General features: G+C 39.6%; 1 protein-coding gene across 1 annotated transcript; it reads left to right on the top strand.

Annotated features, from left to right (window-relative positions):
• Positions 1–117: 117 nt before the first annotated feature.
• Positions 118–17382, top strand: PEX2 (peroxisomal biogenesis factor 2). Its single transcript, XM_038579572.1, has 2 exons — positions 118–383; positions 15627–17382. The coding sequence occupies exon 2, from the start codon at positions 15644–15646 to the stop codon at positions 16559–16561; it is 918 nt and encodes a 305-aa protein (XP_038435500.1). The 5' UTR covers positions 118–383; positions 15627–15643; the 3' UTR covers positions 16562–17382.
• Positions 17383–19022: the final 1640 nt, after the last annotated feature.

Genomic DNA, 19022 nt, shown 5'->3' with positions numbered 1-19022 from the left:
TGCCAATCAGAGGCGCTTTCCTCAGAGCGGCCAACCGACCAATCACCGCGCGCCAGTGTCTTCGGCCCTTCGGCCCTTCGGCCCTTCGGCTCTTCGGCTCTTCGGCTCTTCGGCCCCTCGGCCCCTCGGCCCTTCGGCTCTTCGGCGCTCGCGGGGGCTGCGCCGGCCCTCCGCGGCCTTCCGCCGCGCTCTCTACAGCTCCCTCCGCTCGTCCGCGTTTAATTTCCCCTTTTTCCTCAGACACTTCCGGGTCCGGCGTCGCTCCGGAAGCCCGCGCGTCCCGGAAGCCTGGGTAATCCCGGTTCTGCTCGGAGAGGCCGAGCTTCCCGGAGAATGTTTCAGAGAAAGTTACGTGGGCCGGGGGCGTTCCGCAGACTCGTCAGGTCAGTGTCTGCCCGAGAGAGCGGCGGGGCAGCCCCGAGGTCCTGCCTGCGGCCGGGAGGGCGTGGAGGGTCACGCCGCGGTGGCCGCGCTTCCTTCCCCCGTGTTCCGGGAAGAAAGGCGGGGACGCAGGCCCCAGGCCCTCAAAAATAGCCTTAGAATCGCACCCTTGAAAAGAAAAGAAAAAGAAAAAGAAAAAAGACCAACAGAGCTGCAGCCTTGAGCTCCGGTGCCTTCCGCGAGGTGACTTTCTGAGACGCTTTCCCAGTCGTCTCCGCGGCCTGGGCGGCGGGGAGGTTTCCTTCTCAAGAAGTGGCGCACACGGGTCGCGGCGCCCTCCCTGCTGACTGGCGGGGCTCGCGTCAGGCGCTCGGTGTGGTGCGGACCCGAGGAGGCCGCACGCTCCTGGCCTCCCTGACCGCCTGCGGACTTGGACGCGGTTCTCATTCTTCCTCGGGGAGGAATTGCCCTTGGGGATGTTGTCGTATCTAGCGTTGATTTCTGACGACCGAGAGTGTGAGAATGAGGTGGTTTTTGTTTTGTTTTGTTTTTTTTTCCTGTTGGGGCTTTAAATGAAAAGTCATGGGTCCTTTACTTATTTCCTGAGGTCCCGTTTTCCAAAGATACTGCATTTCGTGAAAGAGCTTCTCCCGAAACCAAGGTGTTGGACGTCCCCGTCTAGTATGTTCTGCGATCACCCTTTGAGAGGTGGTTTTTTTTTTTGTTTTTTTGTTTTTTTTTTTAACCTTAAAGATTTCGAGCGGTTACAGAGAGGTTGAGGCTTTATCCACACCACAATTTGCGGTCTAAACAAACGTCTTTCCCTTAATGTGTTATCTTTAGTTAAACCTAAACAAAATAAACTTTCTTTTTTCACTTTATCTTCTCTCTGATTTGCCCGTGTTACCAATTACTTGCATCCAGAAACATCAGAGTTGGATGATCTTGAATCAGGAGGAGACGAAAGAACTAGAGAGAATGGAATTATGTACAAAGCAGAGAAAAAAAAAAAAACCCACAACCCATATAAGCCAAAAAAAAACCGCCACAACCCATATATGTACATATATATATTTCTTATTTATTATTTGTTATGTTCTTACAATCTATTTATTATATATATATATATATATATATATATTATATATATTTTTCCCCCACCTTAAAGGAAGAAAATGGAAGTAACAGCCCATAGAGAGTAGGAGACTGAGTCAAGAGAATGGACTTTGGTTTCCTTTGAAATCTCATGGCCTTATTCTCTTCATTTTTAAAAATTAGGGGTAGCATTCAGTCTGTGGTTTTAAATCTGTTCTGAGGAAGAATTCCTCTAGAAATTTCCTGAAGCCACATAAGGGAGAGAAAGCCAGCCGACACTCAGCGATATTTTACCAGGACAGCTATTTTATGTGTTCTGTTTGAAACACAGTGTTTCTGTTAGGAAATTTAAATTTATATCTTAGACTAGATGACCTGTGTTTACTTCTAGCATTAGGATTCTGTTTCTTAGGGAAATTACTCATTTGTATCCAGTGTGCATTCATTCAATTGGTAAGTTTCTTTAACAGTAAAAGTTACAGCCATCCTTAATTCATTACTTCAGGCCACAGACACATCTATATTTTCTCATTTGTTAAATAAATACAAACTTCAAATTTAATTCTCTGTGATCAGAATCATGATTCTTTATTTTTTCTCTCTTCCTCTCCTGGTATTTTACCCATAAAATCTGTGCTTATCTTTGAAGCTCCTAAGAATCTTTACAATAGAAAGGGCAGATATTTTTCTATTTCACATATTCAGTAACTGAATCTTAAAGACGTTCACGGTCTTGCTCAACATCACATTACTAGTACATTTCTGTGTTAGCCCCAAGTTTTCCTCACAGCATCAGGTAATTTTAAAGTCTCTTTCTATCACTCCCCTGTGCTGGGGTTCTTGTAGCACCAGGAAGATGTGTGCCATGTGCACAGTCTTTATTTCTGGACAAAAGTTCTGCTCTGAATCACTTGGTCCTTTTTTTTTTTTTCCCTCTCCCTTGATTATCTTGGGCAACCTAGAAGCAAATTGGATGTCCCCTTTATCTCCATCCTGTGAAATGACAGCAGTTTCTAAACACTACATGTTCCTCTTCAGTTCTTTTGGAATGTGGAAGAAACCTCTGGAGAAAAGCTCTGTACTGCTCTGTTTGCCCCATGTAATCTTGGCTCTCCCAACTGCCAGCACTGTGGTTTCTCTACCTGGAAGTAAAAACAGGGAAGAGAATGTCTAGCATCTCTGGCCTTTCCCATTGTGCACTGTTAATCAACTTCTTTTCAACCTTTGATCCTCTATATAATCAAAATGCCCTTTTCTGTGTTGCTTTTTATTCTATTTAATATGTTTTTTTTTTCCAGACCTCTCCCTTCTTAACTGCCTGTCAATAAGGTGAGATAAAATTTCATCCAAGTTGTCTTCTTACTGTTAAAACAAAAAATCCAAGAGCTAGAGACCAATTTTGTTTTGATTCTGCAAAACAGAATCCCTTCTAGCGTTAGCTGAAGTAGTGTTGCCTCTACTTTGCATATAGTATGTGTTCATAACAGTTAAACGAATGTTCACACCTCATTTTTTCACCCACATATTCCCTTTGTTTAGATTTGACGTTCAGTCTCTTTGAATGGTTCTCTGACCACATGGATAGAGTCAGGGAGAGGGAATGTAGACAAGATGCATCCCAGGCAACGTGAACAACTCTACCACATGCCTTTACTTTCTTTCCCCATTTACAAAGTCCTGGGAGCTTGACTGGCAGTCTGGTCTTGTGAATGATCCTGAGGGAAAGCATTTTGCTTTGAGCTCTGCGGGATTGAATTGGTTCCAAGTTTACCACATATCCATACTACTTACTAACTTCCTTTGTGTGTTCCACAATTTCTCTACTGTTTACCAGAAATCTACTGATTGTCAGTCTGACCTTAAACAGGTTGTTAATCTTCTCAAGCCTAACTTCTGTCTTCTTAAAATGGACCTGATACTATTTACTGTTACGAGGATTAAATGAGATAAAGAACGTGAAGAAAATATAATGCCTCACACGTAATAATGTATCACATGGTACTTCCTCCTTTCCCATTGCTAATACCTCTGTTCCTTTGTGGATATTTCCATGTTGTCTCGAATGCCATAAAATACGCAATTATTGGCCAATATGTGTGCCAATAATTTGCAAGTCGTTTAAAATTCTCTCCTTAGGTTCTAGAGCCCTTTTCTAACTTTATAGAGTACTTAAAGACCTAGTTGTTTCATGTGTTTCATGTGGCTCTTGTTTGGTCATCCTTGGATTGTAATTTTTGCTGTAGTTCATGCCCAATGCTCTTAATCTCTTAGTGCTTATTAGCCTTTTAAAATAGCCCCATTTGCATAAAAAAAATTAAAAAGGGATCCCTGGGTGGCGCAGCGGTTTGGCGCCTGCCTTTGGCCCAGGGCGCGATCCAGGAGACCCTGGATCGAATCCCACGTCAGGCTCCCGGTACATGGTACATGGGGCCTGCTTCTCCCTCTGCCTGTGTCTCTGCCTCTCTCTCTCTCTCTCTCTGTGACTATCATAAATAAATAAAAATTTAAAAAATAAAAAATAAAAATAAAATAGCCCCATTTGCATGTCTTATGGTGTCCTCCTAAAGTGTTTATGTTCATCTTTTAGAGCCACACCACCTTGTCAATCAAAGACACTAGTTCAGAGCATAGCTCTACCACATGTAATTGTGTTAATTTTTTACACGAGTCAGCTAACTGAAGTCTATGCTTCAGTTTCCTTGTTTTAAAACATAAATGATGAAAAAACCTCTTTCATAATATTGGTAAGGATGAAATGATTTAATATTTAATTTTGCAAAAGACACTGAGCTATGATAGTCCCTTGTTAGCGTTTGATAACTGATAAGTAGTATATACTTACTATATTCATAAACTCATAAAGTGATGGGTATTGTCCTCTAGATGCTTTACTCTTTTTTTTCTGTGATTGTGTCTCTGTCTCACATATTCTGTTCTGATTTCTCTACTTTCTCTAGCCTTTTTCACACTCATGTTCAACATTATCATTTTTATATAGTTGGAAATGTCTGTTTTATTTTTTTCTTCCTCTTTCCAGGTTTCTTAAAATAGTTCATATAAGGATTCTAGATAGGTAGACTTTTCATAGTTGATTATTTTAAATTTATTTTTAAGTCTCTTAATTGCTACAGAGTGTAGTGTGCTAAAATGACTTGTCTAGAGTCACACAGTCTGTTGGTGAAGCTGGTCTAAGATACAGAACTAATCAGGACCAGTTAACTCTCTTTCCCTATAATCACTCAAACATCTGCTCTTTATTTTCACAACATGCTTTCTCCCTTAAAGACTCAGAAGTATCAACTTTCTGAAAGAAAAGATTATGAGTGCCATGCTTTTCTCTTAAAAATGTACTTGTAAAGTTAGGCCAAGGTATTGGAAATTCTGTTTTAAGGTTTAAAAAAACCAGAGGGAAACTTTGGTGTTAGTTTTAAATACTTGAATAAGTACATCGTAAATGAAATAGGGAGGGTGCTCAATTGTGTAAGACTAATTATAGTCTTGAAGATTCTGGTATGTGAGTTGAGTTCTCTTTCCTCTCCAAATTAATGTATATATTAATATATATAAATATATATAAATCTTTATATATATATATATTTACTTCCCATCTGCTAGAGCAAATTATTTATCATTGTTCATCTTTTTGAGCAGTTTATGTGATTTTGAAGTTTATGCTTCAGATATATTTTAGAAATATTTTGTTGCGTACTCACTACCATTCTCAAAAAGAAAAATCCTATTTGGATATTGATGAGGATTACATTTAAGTGAAGAGTAATTTAGAAGTCTAGCGTCTACTACAGAACTTTAAAATTTCACATGTCTGTATCCAAAAGAGCACATTTTTATATCAATGGATATCTATAAACTATTGAAACTTAGTTTGTATTTGATGAAAGAGTAGAACAAAAGAGTAGTGACAAGTCATTTAGCAAGCCTGTGGCAGAAGTGGGATTTGAACTTGTAGTTGTTGATTTCTAGGCCTATTCACAGTGCCAGAGGTCACACTGTCCTAATGGGTCTCAGTCATAGCTTTTTCTCTTTTGCTCATGTTTGAAATGTGTTCTGGGAATCAGTGTCCTGTTAAATCCCTCTTTGATGCATGTCCCATTTATTAGTATTGATTTCAATACAATGGACAGTAAATCTATCTGACTACACAAAGGAAATAAAATAGTAGGGTGTAGGTTCAAAGCTTAAGATCTCCAGTTATAGAACTTTATTCATATAACCTCATAATATGAAACATTAGTTTAAAATATTTTCAAACCTAAGAGGAAAAAATGAATGTGTTGTATCATCCGTTTTGATTACTTGAACCCTCAGGAGAGTGTGGCAGCAACATTGTTATACTAAACACTGGATGATTATTGTAGATCTGGAAAAGGGTAGCTTCGCAGTGGGTGCATACCTTAGAGAATACTTAGGAATCGCATGTTTCTGCTGACAAAGTTTATAGGACTGTAAATTTAAATGTAGAGTTTTTGTAGGCAGCATGCATTGACAAATATGCCTAATGGTAATACATCTAGTACTGAGAGTCTCAGAACAGGTCAATAATAATGTGTATATTGATAGCAGCAATGTAGGAGATGTTACTTGGTATTATAGCTAAAAATCCATGTTATCCCCTTAATCATAATTACATTAATATTGACAGGCCCTTGACAATACTCACATTATTATTGATAGATTTCTGTCAATAACATGTTTTAAATAAAATATATTCATTCATAATTTGTACTATACTCCGTAAAAGCTTAAGTATATTCTGAAAATTTTTCATTCCATAGTGAGATACAATTGTTTATTTGGTTTTGGAATGCAATATAGATGACAAAATTTTATTTGGGTGAATGGAAAGGATGGGTTATTTAAGGATAGATTTATATATCGCTGCTCTTAGTAAATGAATTTCAGTAGTTTTTTTCTGCAAAAGAAAAGCAGTATGACATGTCTAGTGATAAAATGTCAGCAGGAGACCTTTTTAATAGTTTTTTGTGCTAGATCATTTTGTCTTAAACATATTTATGTGACAAGTTAATCACACTAACCCTATAGATGCTCTAATTTGCCTTGAACATCTTTCTCCCGTATCCTTAACATAGTAAAATCCTTTACTAAACATATATTGTGTAGTACCAATTATACTTTTAATTAATTATTTTTATAAGTCTCTTTGCAGGACCATAAATGTCCCCCCCCCCCCCCCCGCCCGGGGTTGGCTATTTAGAATCTTAAATTAGTACAGTTTGGGAAGTGGGGATTGAGGATGGAAAGGGTTCTAGAATTGTGTATTAAAAGAATGAGTTTTCATGGCAGAATAGGAAAAGGTATTGCCTGTTTTTGACATTCTGGAAAAATCAATTTGAATTAAATCTTACGGTGTTCGTTTCAATCCTGAACAATCTCAGCTTTAAAGAAAAAGATTTGTTTGTATTTTTTTTTAACTATTCAAGTTGGAGCCTTCTTTTGTGAAACTAGATACTAATCTTTAAGAACCAATAATTTGGGGATCGTTAAACCTTACTTAAACTAAATTCCTGTAAGTAAATAGAAATAGACTGGCTAATAGTTGGATGTGGATGACAGTCACTGTAACAGAATCAGGAAAGTACTGGTTTACAAAAAAAGCATTGGGGATCTTTTATTCAAAAATGTGAAGGTGCCATAATCTTTTTGATTTTGATTAGTTCTTAATGAAGTGGGTCATTACTTTAACATTTTTAGAAAGTTCTTACCACTTTCAATAAGGGGCCTTGCATTGTTGCAGGAAACCCCTAACTGGTCTCTGGGAGCTGCAGCCTTCCTTTTCAGTTTTAATTGAACTCTGCTATCTAATTAATCTTTTAAAACTATATATCATTATGTCTCTTCTCTACAGTGATTATTTGTGCCTATGAAATCATTGTGGTTTCCCTAAAGTGGGCTTTTTGCAGTGGGTTAACTCTTCAGCCAGTCTCTCCTGGGGGCCTGTTTTGCTCAGACATTACAGATGACATGAGTCTTTGCTTCCTGGTAACAAACACAGCCACATTGATGGGGATTAAATCACCGAGGAGGCAGCTTCTGTTGGAATCCATCAATATCTCCCAGATAAACCATGGCCAGGTTTCATGGTTTGCACATATCTGGGATTTGCACAACCTGTTCTTGTGTCTTAAATACATTTTTTTTTTCTTTTCTGCCTGGGAAGATTCATTCTTTGCTTAAGGGATCAATGGCTAGTCCTGATTACAGTAACATCCTATTTCTTTAAAAATGCTTGAATAAAAGGAAGTAAACTGAGTTAAATTTTTGGATTGAATCCTTGATACCTAGGAGATTGCCTGGCATTTAGTAAGTGCTCAAAAAACACTGGTTAAACTGAGGGGCGCCTGTTAGCAAAGTGGATTCAGCATATGCCTTTGGCTCAGGTCACAGTTCTGGAGTCCCAGGATCAAGCCCCCTGTGTTAGGCTCCTTGCTCAGTGGGAAGTCTGCTTGTTTCTCTCCCTCTACTCCTCCCGCCACTCATGTGCTTTCTCAATCTCTCTCTCTCTCTCTCTCTCTCTCAACCACTCTTTCTCAAATAAGTAAATAAAATCTTTTTTAAAAAATGGTTAAGGTGAATCATTTGTAAGAGAATTAGGATTCACTAAAACCTATACCTTACATTATTTGGAGATTAACTTTATGTGACTTAAAAGTATTTATGACATTTTTCTATGCTTCATACCTATATGGGCAAATGTTATCACACAGCAGTGGAAGGAAAAGGATTCCATAATCAGGATGATTGAACTTCTAGTATTTCTATCCTACTAGTTTCTTCTACTCCTGGGCTCTGCCCTTCTCTAAAACCAATATTTTAGAATAAATGTGTCTGCCCAAAAGAGAAAAAAAGAAAGAAAGAGTGTTACATGTTAGTGATGAACCAAAGTTTGGTGCCTGTCTGGACTGCCTGCACCATGCCTTTCAGCAAAGCACTCTAGAGTCAGATATCATCAGTGTGCATTCCTTAAGTTTCTTTGCTTCAAGATAATAGGCATTACCATATTGATGAGGGTTAAATAACCAAGGAAGCAGGTCATACTGGAACCCATTCCCTAAGAATTCCCCCTCCATAATGTCCTTTCAGATAAGATATAGTAGTGTGATGAGTTTCACTGAACCATATCTCTGCCCCTTCCCACCTAGTCTTCCTTCCACACATATTTGTGACATCATGTTCACTATTTAATTGCCACAATTATGTTTTGATTTTGTAGTCCGTATTTCCTTTAAAAAAAAAAAAAATTCTTTCACCACAGATTAAGGCATTAATGAGTAATAATGAAAATTTCAGTCTTTTGAAATAAATTCGCCAGAATCAACTCAGAGTCTTTTTCTGCTTATGCCCATCCCTAGCCAAAGTAGCAGTAATATAGCAATAATACTTATCAGTTTCCAAACCACTTTCTTTTTTCTTTTTTTTAAGATTTTATTTATTTATTCATGAGAGACACAGAGACAGAGAGAGGCAGAGACACAGGCAGAGGGAGAAGCCGACTCCATGCAGGGAACCTGATGGGGGACTCCATCCTGGGACTCCAGGACCACACCCTGGGCCGAAGGCAGGCACTAAACCGCTGAGCCATCCAGGGATCCTCACACTTTCATAATGTTATTTGGTTTAACCTCAACAACTTTGTGAGTGTGGTAGCTGTTATTTCCAACTTTATGTGTGTGGTAGTTGTTATGTCCAGCTTTATGAAGAATCCAAGGGTGGAGGCACCTAAATGGCACTGTTAGGCATCAGACTCTTGGTTTCAGCTCAGATTATGATCTCAGGATCTTGACCTCAAGCTCTGCATCGGGCCTCGTGTTGGGCGCTCTGCACAGCGTAGAGGCTGCTTGAGATTCTCTCTCCCTCTGCCCCTCCCACTCGTGTTCTCTTATTCTCTCTTTCCCTAAAATTAAAAAAAAAAAATGTTTTTGGTTTAAAAAGAATCTGAGGGTAATGACTTTTTCTAAGATCAAGTAGTAAGTAAGTGACAAAGCTGGAACTTGAGCTCAGGTCTGATTGATTTTTAATTCTGCTTTTTTTCTACTCTGTCACAGTTGACCTAAATAGGAATGTAGAGCATAGGAAGAATATTCCACTTTAACTATAATGTGTAATGGACAGTGTCTGTTTTATGTTTACAACTTTAAAAAGTTACAAAAATGACTAAAATGTTAGAAAATAAAACCTGAAACAAAAAAAAATAGAGAAATTATTCATCTGGAAAAGCAAAATCTGAAGAACAGTTTAATGATAGTCTTTTGGTCCATTAAAGATTCTTACGTAGGAAGGAGATCGAGCCCAGCTGTTCTTAATCTACACTGAGGCCAGGCCTGGGGAGAAAAAAAAAAAGGAAAGAAAAAAATGTTAAACTGTAACAGAAGGGATAAGAAAGAATTTTTTGATAATAAGGATTGTTAAATATTGGATTGGTTAGAGAGTGTGTTAAGTCTCCTTTTCTGGCAGCCATTAAAAATTCCTATCTTTGCTAAATGTTAAGTATGATTCCTCCAGAAATGAGGTATTTGAAATGATGATTCTTTGAGAAACCACTTCCTCTGACCAGTTTTTCACTAAATATAAGTAAGGAACCTGAGGAAGAGAAGGATTCCCTCACCAGCCAGTTCATCCAGGTGTCCTCATACAATATTCAGTCAGTATACCAATTAACTACCAAACTACTCATTACATTGCACATAAATTCAGCAAACATTTATTGAGCGACTACTATGAGCCCATCGTTGTGGTATATCTTGTAATTAATAACATGCCCATCAGCCACAATGCAGAACTGATTACGACTCTGTTATTTAAAGATACATGAATTGGCATAACTGGTCCTCTGACACAAGCCATATATTTCATCTGATACTCAACTGAAAAAAATAGCAATCTACCCAGTGCAATTCTGGGGATGTGAGAGAGGGGAGAGAAGGGAACTGGCAGTGTTGGACCTCTATCTGTGTCCAGTATTCATGGTCAGAACCTTTCAAGGGTAGTTTGAAGTAAAAGAGCTTCCTTTATTTTGCTGACTACAGAATATGAAGTCTGGGGAAGGCACACAGTTGTAGACACTCTTACACTAGAAGAATCATGTATGCTATAGTCCCACATACCATGAATGATTGTAGAATTTTGCATGAGGAAAACTGAGCTAGAAATGAGCATCTGTAAGTGGCAGCTGCTTTGAGAAATAAGTGTAAGATAAGGCTCTTAATGAGTTTACAGATAAGCTAGGGAAAGATGTAATGACATGACTAAAATCCCAGGATGATTGGTTGAGGGCTCAACTGAGTGGCACAGACAGTTGCTGTCAGAGTAAAGGTGGTGATAATAGGAGTTGTAGATGGTTATGAAGGTTTCACAGAGAATGTTGAAATAGAGTAGGAATGTGATGGGCAGAGTGTTGTGGGCAGTGGGAAGAGTTGGCAGGGAAAGTAAAGTGTTTTAGGTACATGAGAAAAGGCACAGAGTCAGGACTGAGGGATGGCACAGAATTAAAGACTCCCCTGGATACTAGTGGCTTATCCACTTGCAGAGATGGAGACAGAATTGGGCTAGGTTGTGTTAGAGAAGTTTGTACTTTATCCCAGAGGTAATAATGAGGTAATCTGAAAGAGATGATTTGGTAAGAGTAGGCAAATAATTTTGCAGATTTTGATTTGCTTCTGCATTAAAAAAAAAAAAAAGTTCTACTTGTTTTCCTCAATTACATAACTCATAAGATAGAGAAAATTTGTAAGCTGCAGAAAAAAGTGAGAAAAATATTTTTTTTATTAATGAATTTTTGCGTGGATTTCAGAATTCTTTTTCTGTTGAGAGAGTTTCAAAATGGTATATATTGTCCTTAAGAACCTGCAATACCTTATACCTCTGTTTCTACCCTAGTTGTCCGTTTACTTGCCTGTTTCCCTTGCTAGACCTTGTTTAAGGTCCATAAGTGAGAACCAGGATGTTTTGTTTATCTCTGCATCCCAGGCTCCCAGCATGGCTAGGATGTATTGATGTCCATAGAGTTTGTGGAATTCATGAGTGGTCTTTAAGCTCACAGGGTCTACTTTTTTTTTTTTTTTAACAATTTTATTTATTTATTTGAGAGAGAGCTAGAGCATGAGCAGGGAGGAGAGAGGGAGAAGCAGGCTCCCGCTGAGCAGGGAGCCCCACTTGGGCTCAGTCCCATGACCCCAGGATCATGACCCAAGCCAAAGACAGAGGTTTAACTGACTGAGCCACCCAGGCGCCCTGCATCAGGTCTACTTAAGGGAAGAAAGGGAGAGTCCGTGCAAGATTTCTAATAGGCACTGTGGATATAGATAGGGAGGAGAACTAAACAGAAATGAGTGGGAGAGCTGGCAGGCAGCACAGAGCTGTATGGATGGATGTAGATGTGCCAGAAAAATTATGAAGTTTGCCTTGAAGTGGACTAGCCCAGTCATTCTCAACATCACCAGGAAACTTGCTAGAAATGCAAAGTCTTGGCTCCCATTCCAGGCTTACTAATTCAGAAACCCTGGAACTGAGACACTGCAGTCTAAGAAATCCAGGTGATCATGATAAATGCTCAAGTTGTCTGAGAAAGACTCTACAACGCCAACACGAAGACTGCAGCATAGAAAGACTGAAAGCCCAAAGATGTGCTTGATGCCAGTGAACAAAACCAATGAGGGGCTGTGCTGGCTGGAGCAGGAAAATTATGACAGGAAGGTGATGTTGTTACAAAGAAAGCTGACTGTGTTGTAAGTGGACAGGACCTACAGCTCTTGCTTAGTTCACTGCCTTCCTGACCTTAGCATTTAAGTAGATTAAGTCGATTTAAAGATTAGTCCTACAAGAGGGACCCCACCTTCAGAATCTCCACACAGCTGCCTATTGAGCTCTAGCTATCTCATAGGAGCCTCAGATCTCTAACACCACTGTGGTTATTACCTCTCCCTTCAAACCTGTATCCCTGCATGTGTTTCCTATTTCAGAGAATCGGACTACCATCCACTCAATTACTCAAGTCAGTTATTCTTGGCTTATTTCTCATTAAATTGTGTCACTTCTACCTCATAGCTTTAAAGATACCTATTTTTCTCCATCCCTACTGATACCCTTATAATTTAGACCATTGGGACTTTCTCATTGATTACTTTGCATAATCACGTAACAGTCATCATAACTGGCCTCTCTGCCTCGAATCTTTTCTTGAATCCATTCTGTGAATGTGGCCAGAACAAGCTGTCTAAAATGCAAATTTGATTAGTTCTTTTCTTAAACTGTCCAGTGGTTTCCCATTAACATCTTGATAAAGTACAGCCTCCTCAACTCGTCCTTTACTGTTGGTCTCCTGCCTTCCTTTCCAGCCTTTTGTCCTTACGCCTGCAGTCCTTGTCGCCTGCTCTTCCTCTGCCTGGCATAGCATTCTTACCTTCCTTTACCAGGCTAACACTGCTAATCTTTTGGGTAGCTGCTTAGATATTACCTCTCTATGAAGCCTTCTCTGACCTTCTGAGATCTAGTATCAAAAATAATGCCCTGAATTTCCCCTTGCATATCACTCATTACACCTTATTGTAATTGCCTGTTTATTTTATATAGCACATTCTTACCCACCCCCACCTCACTATATTGCGGTCTCCACAAAGGGATGAGATTGTGTCAGTTTTACTCCTACATCATTAACTGGTAAACAGTAGATATACAGCAAACATGTTAAAATAGGTAATAATCAACAGTCCGGCAGTAATTTGAGATAGTTTTAAAAGCTACTGGGTAAAATTTGTATTTTCTATCTTTCCCCTTCCCCTGACTTTACCGTGTTCATCTGGTCTGTGTAGCATGCGTTATGCGTACTGGGCACTGTGCTGGTTGTTGCTAAGTTCCAACTGTGACAAGACTCAAATAATCTTTGCAGCAGGATTTATCCTCTAGTGGAAGAAATAGACTTTAAAAAATAGCATATGTATAGTACACAAAGGCCAAGAAAGTGGGAGAATGGAGTGCTAAGAGAACCAACGAGAAGAACACAGTTTGGAAAGTCAGGAGGAAGTGATACCTAAACCACTACTTAAAAATTTGGTACTTAAAAACCAAAAACAGAGTTTTTCAAGTAAAGAACAGGAGTGTACTGCTCCAGATGGAGGGAACAGACCATAAACGTTCACTAGGATAAAAGAGAAGGGGGCACCTTATGACCAACAGATTAGGAAGGAAACCAAGCTGGGGTAGTTTGGGAGGCTCGTGTGTTTGAAATGACTGCAATGTGGAAAATGCACTGGAGAAGGCAAAAGGCACCATAGACTAATTAGTTGTAATGCAATGGAGAGATAAGAGCAGATAGAATTTAGGGAAAAACTTGCAGAGGATAGAGTAGTGAATGGATTAGAAAAATATTTGGGGCAAAGAGCAGAACCTTGGGGATTGATGAGATTTGTAGCAGGAAGAAAGGGTACTCGGTCCTAAACGTCCTTCTTCTTTTCCTGTGGCTCCTGGCTACGAGGCCAGGATTTCACAGAACTTGCCACAAAAATCCCCCCTGCAATAGCTCTAAGCTGTGAAATTTTGAGGGAGCTGCAGAAAGGGGAAAAAGATGTGATCACCCTAAAAGGCAGATGACCTGTATGGAAGAGAAGCATTCCTGTCAAATACCTAGACTGAGAGGAAAGCAGCAGTAAAAGTCTATTATTCAATAGGTACTTTTTTACCTATATGGGAACTTGTTAAGCTTGTAGTCTTCTACTACTAAGTCATGTAGGATCTATGGGTAATTTAAAAACACCCCTCTGCAAGACCTCTTTAATTGTCAAAGACATTCCCAGTTTCAAGAGGTACAACTTTATTTTAGGATGTACCTTTCAGTTCTTTAATGTCCAACAAATTATGTTTAATCTTTTTAGTAAAAATCATAAATAGAATATAAAAGGACTCAAGGTCATTTTATCTCTGGCCCTCAGTTTTGTAAGTGAAAAAAACAAAGCAGAGATTAGATGAAGTGACTTGTCCAGGAACTTAAGTGGGACACCTGCCTCCCTCTATAACTTGGTGTTCTATTAGTGCACTGGGTCTTTTGAAGGCCCGGAGATCCTGCATGACCAAGATCAAGCTCCATGTAGTCAGGGCCTAATTTAGAGACTAAGTTTAAACAGATTTCTTGTCATAGTTTGGATTTGCCAGTTTTTTAATAATAAGTAAAATATTTTAACTGGTCTGTACACTCCTTGATGACAGCAGCCACTGAGCGTTTTAATCACCATGGCTTGTACATAATAGGCATTTAATAAGTGTGTTTTGAATGAGTCACTCATACCTAGCTAACCACTAATCAGCTTTTTCTATTTCATTTTAAAAGATTTTTATCCCCTTACCACCTTTATGATGATTCCTAAGATATTTATAAAAGTCTTTGCATATATTTTTATATCATAGTTTTATTAGAAAACTGTATGTGTATCTTCTCAATATCTTAACAGCATTTCTACATTCATGTTGCTTTGTGCTAGTATTTCTTTTCTGCAATAGTATGATAACATAGTAAACGCTATTTAATTTTTTCTCCTAACTTTATGGATATAAAACCTATTTCAGAAAGATTAAATGACTTGTTAAAATATATATATATACCTTTGGAGTCCGTAGAAGTGCTGGCAATTAACCTGAGGTCTTGACTTACCATCCGCTGGAATGTTCCATAGAGTTCACTGTATTTATTAAGTTCATGTGTTTCTCCATTAGTCATGCTATTATTTAGCTTCATTCCTGTTAGCCCCGGATTTTATGATCTCCCTGCTAAAATGACCAAGGAGGATTACTTGGAGATAATTTGTGGGAAGAGGGTACAACTTGCTACAACCTGTTATTCCTTTGATGAGGAGGGCCTAAATAAATTAAATAAATAAATAAATAAATAAATAAATAAATAAATAAATAAATAAATAACAAAGAAAAGAAAGGAGGGAGGGAGGAGAGAGAGGAGAAGGAAAAGGTTCCATGTAGGAGGTGATTGTTCGATGCTATTTGACACCTCCTGCCCGCTCTGTCTTCTGTGTGCCCTGGTCAGTTGCGTATCACAGTTTCAGACCCATAAGTTGAGAAGATGGTACAAGCTTACAGATGTTTGATGTTCCCTAATTGTACTTTATCCCCAGAGACCTTCCGAGAAGACATGGCTTCCAGAGAAGAGAAGACAAAGAGGACAGACAGAGTGCTAAGAATAAGTCAGTTGGATGCCCTTGAACTCAACAAGGCCCTGGAGCAGCTGGTTTGGGCCCAGTTTACTCAGTGCTTTCACGGGTTTAAGCCAGGACTGTTAGCGCACTTTGAACCAGAGGTGAAAGCGCTCCTGTGGCTTTTCTTGTGGCGATTCACCATCTACTCTAAAAATGCCACCGTGGGACAGTCTGTTTTGAATATTCAGTACAAAAACGATTTTTCCCCGAAGCTGAGGTACCAGCCGCCGAGTAAGAATCAGAAGCTGTGGTATGCTGTGTGTACGATTGGCGGGACGTGGCTAGAAGAGCGCTGCTACGACCTATTTCGAAACCGTCACTTGGCGTCGTTTGGGAAAGCCAGGCAGTGTGTGAACATCATGGTTGGACTTCTGAAATTAGGCGGGCTGATTAATTTCCTGATTTTCCTTCAGAGGGGCAAGTTTGCAACTTTGACAGAACGTCTCCTAGGCATTCGTTCTGTATTTTGCAAGCCCCAAAACGTACGTGAGGTTGGCTTTGAGTATATGAATAGGGAACTTCTCTGGCATGGTTTTGCAGAGTTTCTGATTTTTCTCCTTCCGCTTATCAATATCCAGAAGTTGAAAGCTAAGTTATCTTCATGGTGTATTCCTCTTACCGGTGCTCCTACCAGTGACAATACACTAGCCACAAGCGGCAAACAGTGTTCTCTGTGTGGAGAGTGGCCCACCATGCCTCACACCATAGGATGTGAGCATATCTTCTGCTACTACTGTGTTAAGAGTAGTTTCTTATTTGACATGTACTTTACTTGCCCTAAGTGTGGCACAGAAGTACAGAGTCTGCAGCCACTGAAATCAGGAATCGAGATGTCAGAAGTGAATGCTCTTTAGAAACTAAGATTGTTTCCTCTGAGGAAAACTGCATTATGTTCAAATCCTTAATACTAATCATCCTGAGCATACTGTTCAGGTATCTTTTATGAGGGGATGTGCTGCTCAGCCACCGTCTTCTGTTCCTTTCCAAATATGACTAAACTCTAATCATTAGGAAGCACGTGATTCTGAATCTAGTATGTAAACAATAATGTGTTATTTTTCTTTAAATCATTGCATTCAATTTTTAATGTTGAGACTAATGGACAGTTGTTATTGGACTACCAAAAATGACCTTTCATTTTGCTACTTCCTAGAAAGAGGTTAGATTCTAAAGCGATTTTGGAGACCCTGGGATGAATGTGTATTTAATTGCAGAGATGGCATTATAGCATCATAATCTGACAATGATAAGACCCTCTTGTTTTGAGCCTTAACATCTAGCTCACCCATTGTAATTTTAAGCTTTTCCCTAAAACCTGTTTTCAAGGGGTTCAGTTGGCTTCGTCCTGGGGCAACATGATGGCCCCCAGAAGCTCCACACTGACATTCCACCAGCTTCCTGATCCTGCTGGAATGAGAGCTTCTTACATAATAGCTCCAGCGAAGTCCAGGAGCTCACTGTCATTGGTCTGCTTGTGATTACGCATTTGTGAACCAGGACAGAAAAGTTCTACTCTGATTACTAGCTGTGTACCACGTGGACCCATAGTAGGAGAGCAGACAGTTCACCACAGGAAACCCGGGTGCCATTATAATAGCGGGTGTTTGGCAGCTCAAAACAATAGATCCTTACTAGACTCTACATCTGCCTTTTTTATATCAAAGGTCCATATGCAGTCTTTAATTTTACCCATGATCTGGGGTGATAAGAACATAGGTAACTGAATGGTTGACTTAGATTTCAGATTTAAAAGGATTAAATAAATAAACATTGTGTTATGACAACAGTTTTTTTTTGTAGTGTTATTTTGACAAAGTGCATTCTGAGTAAATGCCCATATTATAATTTTAACGTGAAAATAGTACTTTACATATATTTACATATATGCCAACTAATAGAGATATCAACATTATGAGGGTTTTCAGTTTTTCCATAGACACTAATGACACTTAGTACAATATATATTTTTAATTTTTTCAATTTTTATTTAACACCTACTCCCTCGCTAAGTGATTACCTGCGGGTCAGGAAGTACGACTGTTCCACGCATCACTGGATAACCAGAACCTACCTTTCTCCACGCCAGTGTACCAATAGAGACATTTTGTTAGTTGAACAGCTAAACCTGATATGAGAGATTGGGTTCTTTAAAAAAAAAAAAATTATTTATTCATGAGAGACACACAGAGGCAGAGACATAGAAGGAGAAGCTGGCCACTGCAGGGAGCCTGATGCAGGACTCGATCCCAGGACTCGGGGATCATGACCTGAGCCAAAGGCCATTGCTAAACCACTGAGCCACCCAGGTGCCCCAGAAATTGGGTTCTACTAAAATAAATGTTGCAAGGGACTTGAAGCACTTTGGCATGGATTGGGGCAGAGTGGTCAGCCCCTTTTACCCACACCTCTCAGTTACTGGCCACGAGCTGCCCTGGGAAGGACGTGACCTGAAACATGATGGCTCTGCAGCCGACGCAGACCCCAGAGGAGATGACTACCACAGGCAGCCTGCTGACCCCACTCCCCCAGCTGAGCAACACATCCATCCCTGTAGGAGCTCGGTGACCAGCCTAGTGTTAACCACATCTAATACTGTGTCTCCATTGTTTTTTTTTTTCATGGTTTTCCATTTTTGTTTTTCTTTGCTTGTAAGACAACGCAGTAATGGCAGGTGGTGTTCAACTTAAAAACATTTGGTTTATGACTGACTTACGTACTCAAGTGCTGCCTCAGGGAACTCCAACTCACTGCAGAGACCTAGGCCTCCTGGCCAAGTTGCTCTGATAGTGCCAGACCCCATTCTGTCCCTGCCTCCCTGTGCACTGCCAGGAGATTTGCTCTAACACTGGTGCTTCTGTTCCTACTCCTCAGGGGCCTCAGGGCTCAAGGTTCAGTATAACTGGGTCATATTTAGCTACATGATACATTTCTGCTTTAGCCTCAAGAACCTGTCCCCTCTGAGCATCTCCCCATGGGAAAATAAAACTTTTATACTAACATTGCTTTTTCTCACCCATGTAACTTGTTCTGGAATCAGACCTGCTACTTGTGTATGTAACATACCCAATTGCTTTAGTGATCATATCTAAAACATACCAGTCAAAGCTAACCCAAGGCACATCCTGCTCCCTTGCTCCCAAGACTCTTTGCCTCAGAACTCAGTGGGTTTTGGATAAGTTTAACACCTCCAAGATTCAATTCGATCAACCTATGAAATGAACATTCAGTAATATCTACCTCTTAGGACTGTAATGGGAATTAAATAACACTATTCTTTCAAAAATTACTTATTAAGCCCCTACAGGCATTCGTCCA

The sequence above is a fragment of the Canis lupus genome, chromosome 29 (genome assembly GCF_011100685.1).
Source record: "Canis lupus familiaris isolate Mischka breed German Shepherd chromosome 29, alternate assembly UU_Cfam_GSD_1.0, whole genome shotgun sequence".
In the NCBI taxonomy this organism is placed as follows: domain Eukaryota; kingdom Metazoa; phylum Chordata; class Mammalia; order Carnivora; family Canidae; genus Canis; species Canis lupus.
This window is presented reverse-complemented; position numbering and strand designations above follow the sequence as displayed.

Coding starts and splice junctions, on each gene's coding strand:
- PEX2 (XM_038579572.1), top strand. CDS start 15,644: ATGGCTTCCAGAGAAGAGAAGACAAAGAGGACAGACAGAGTGCTAAGA.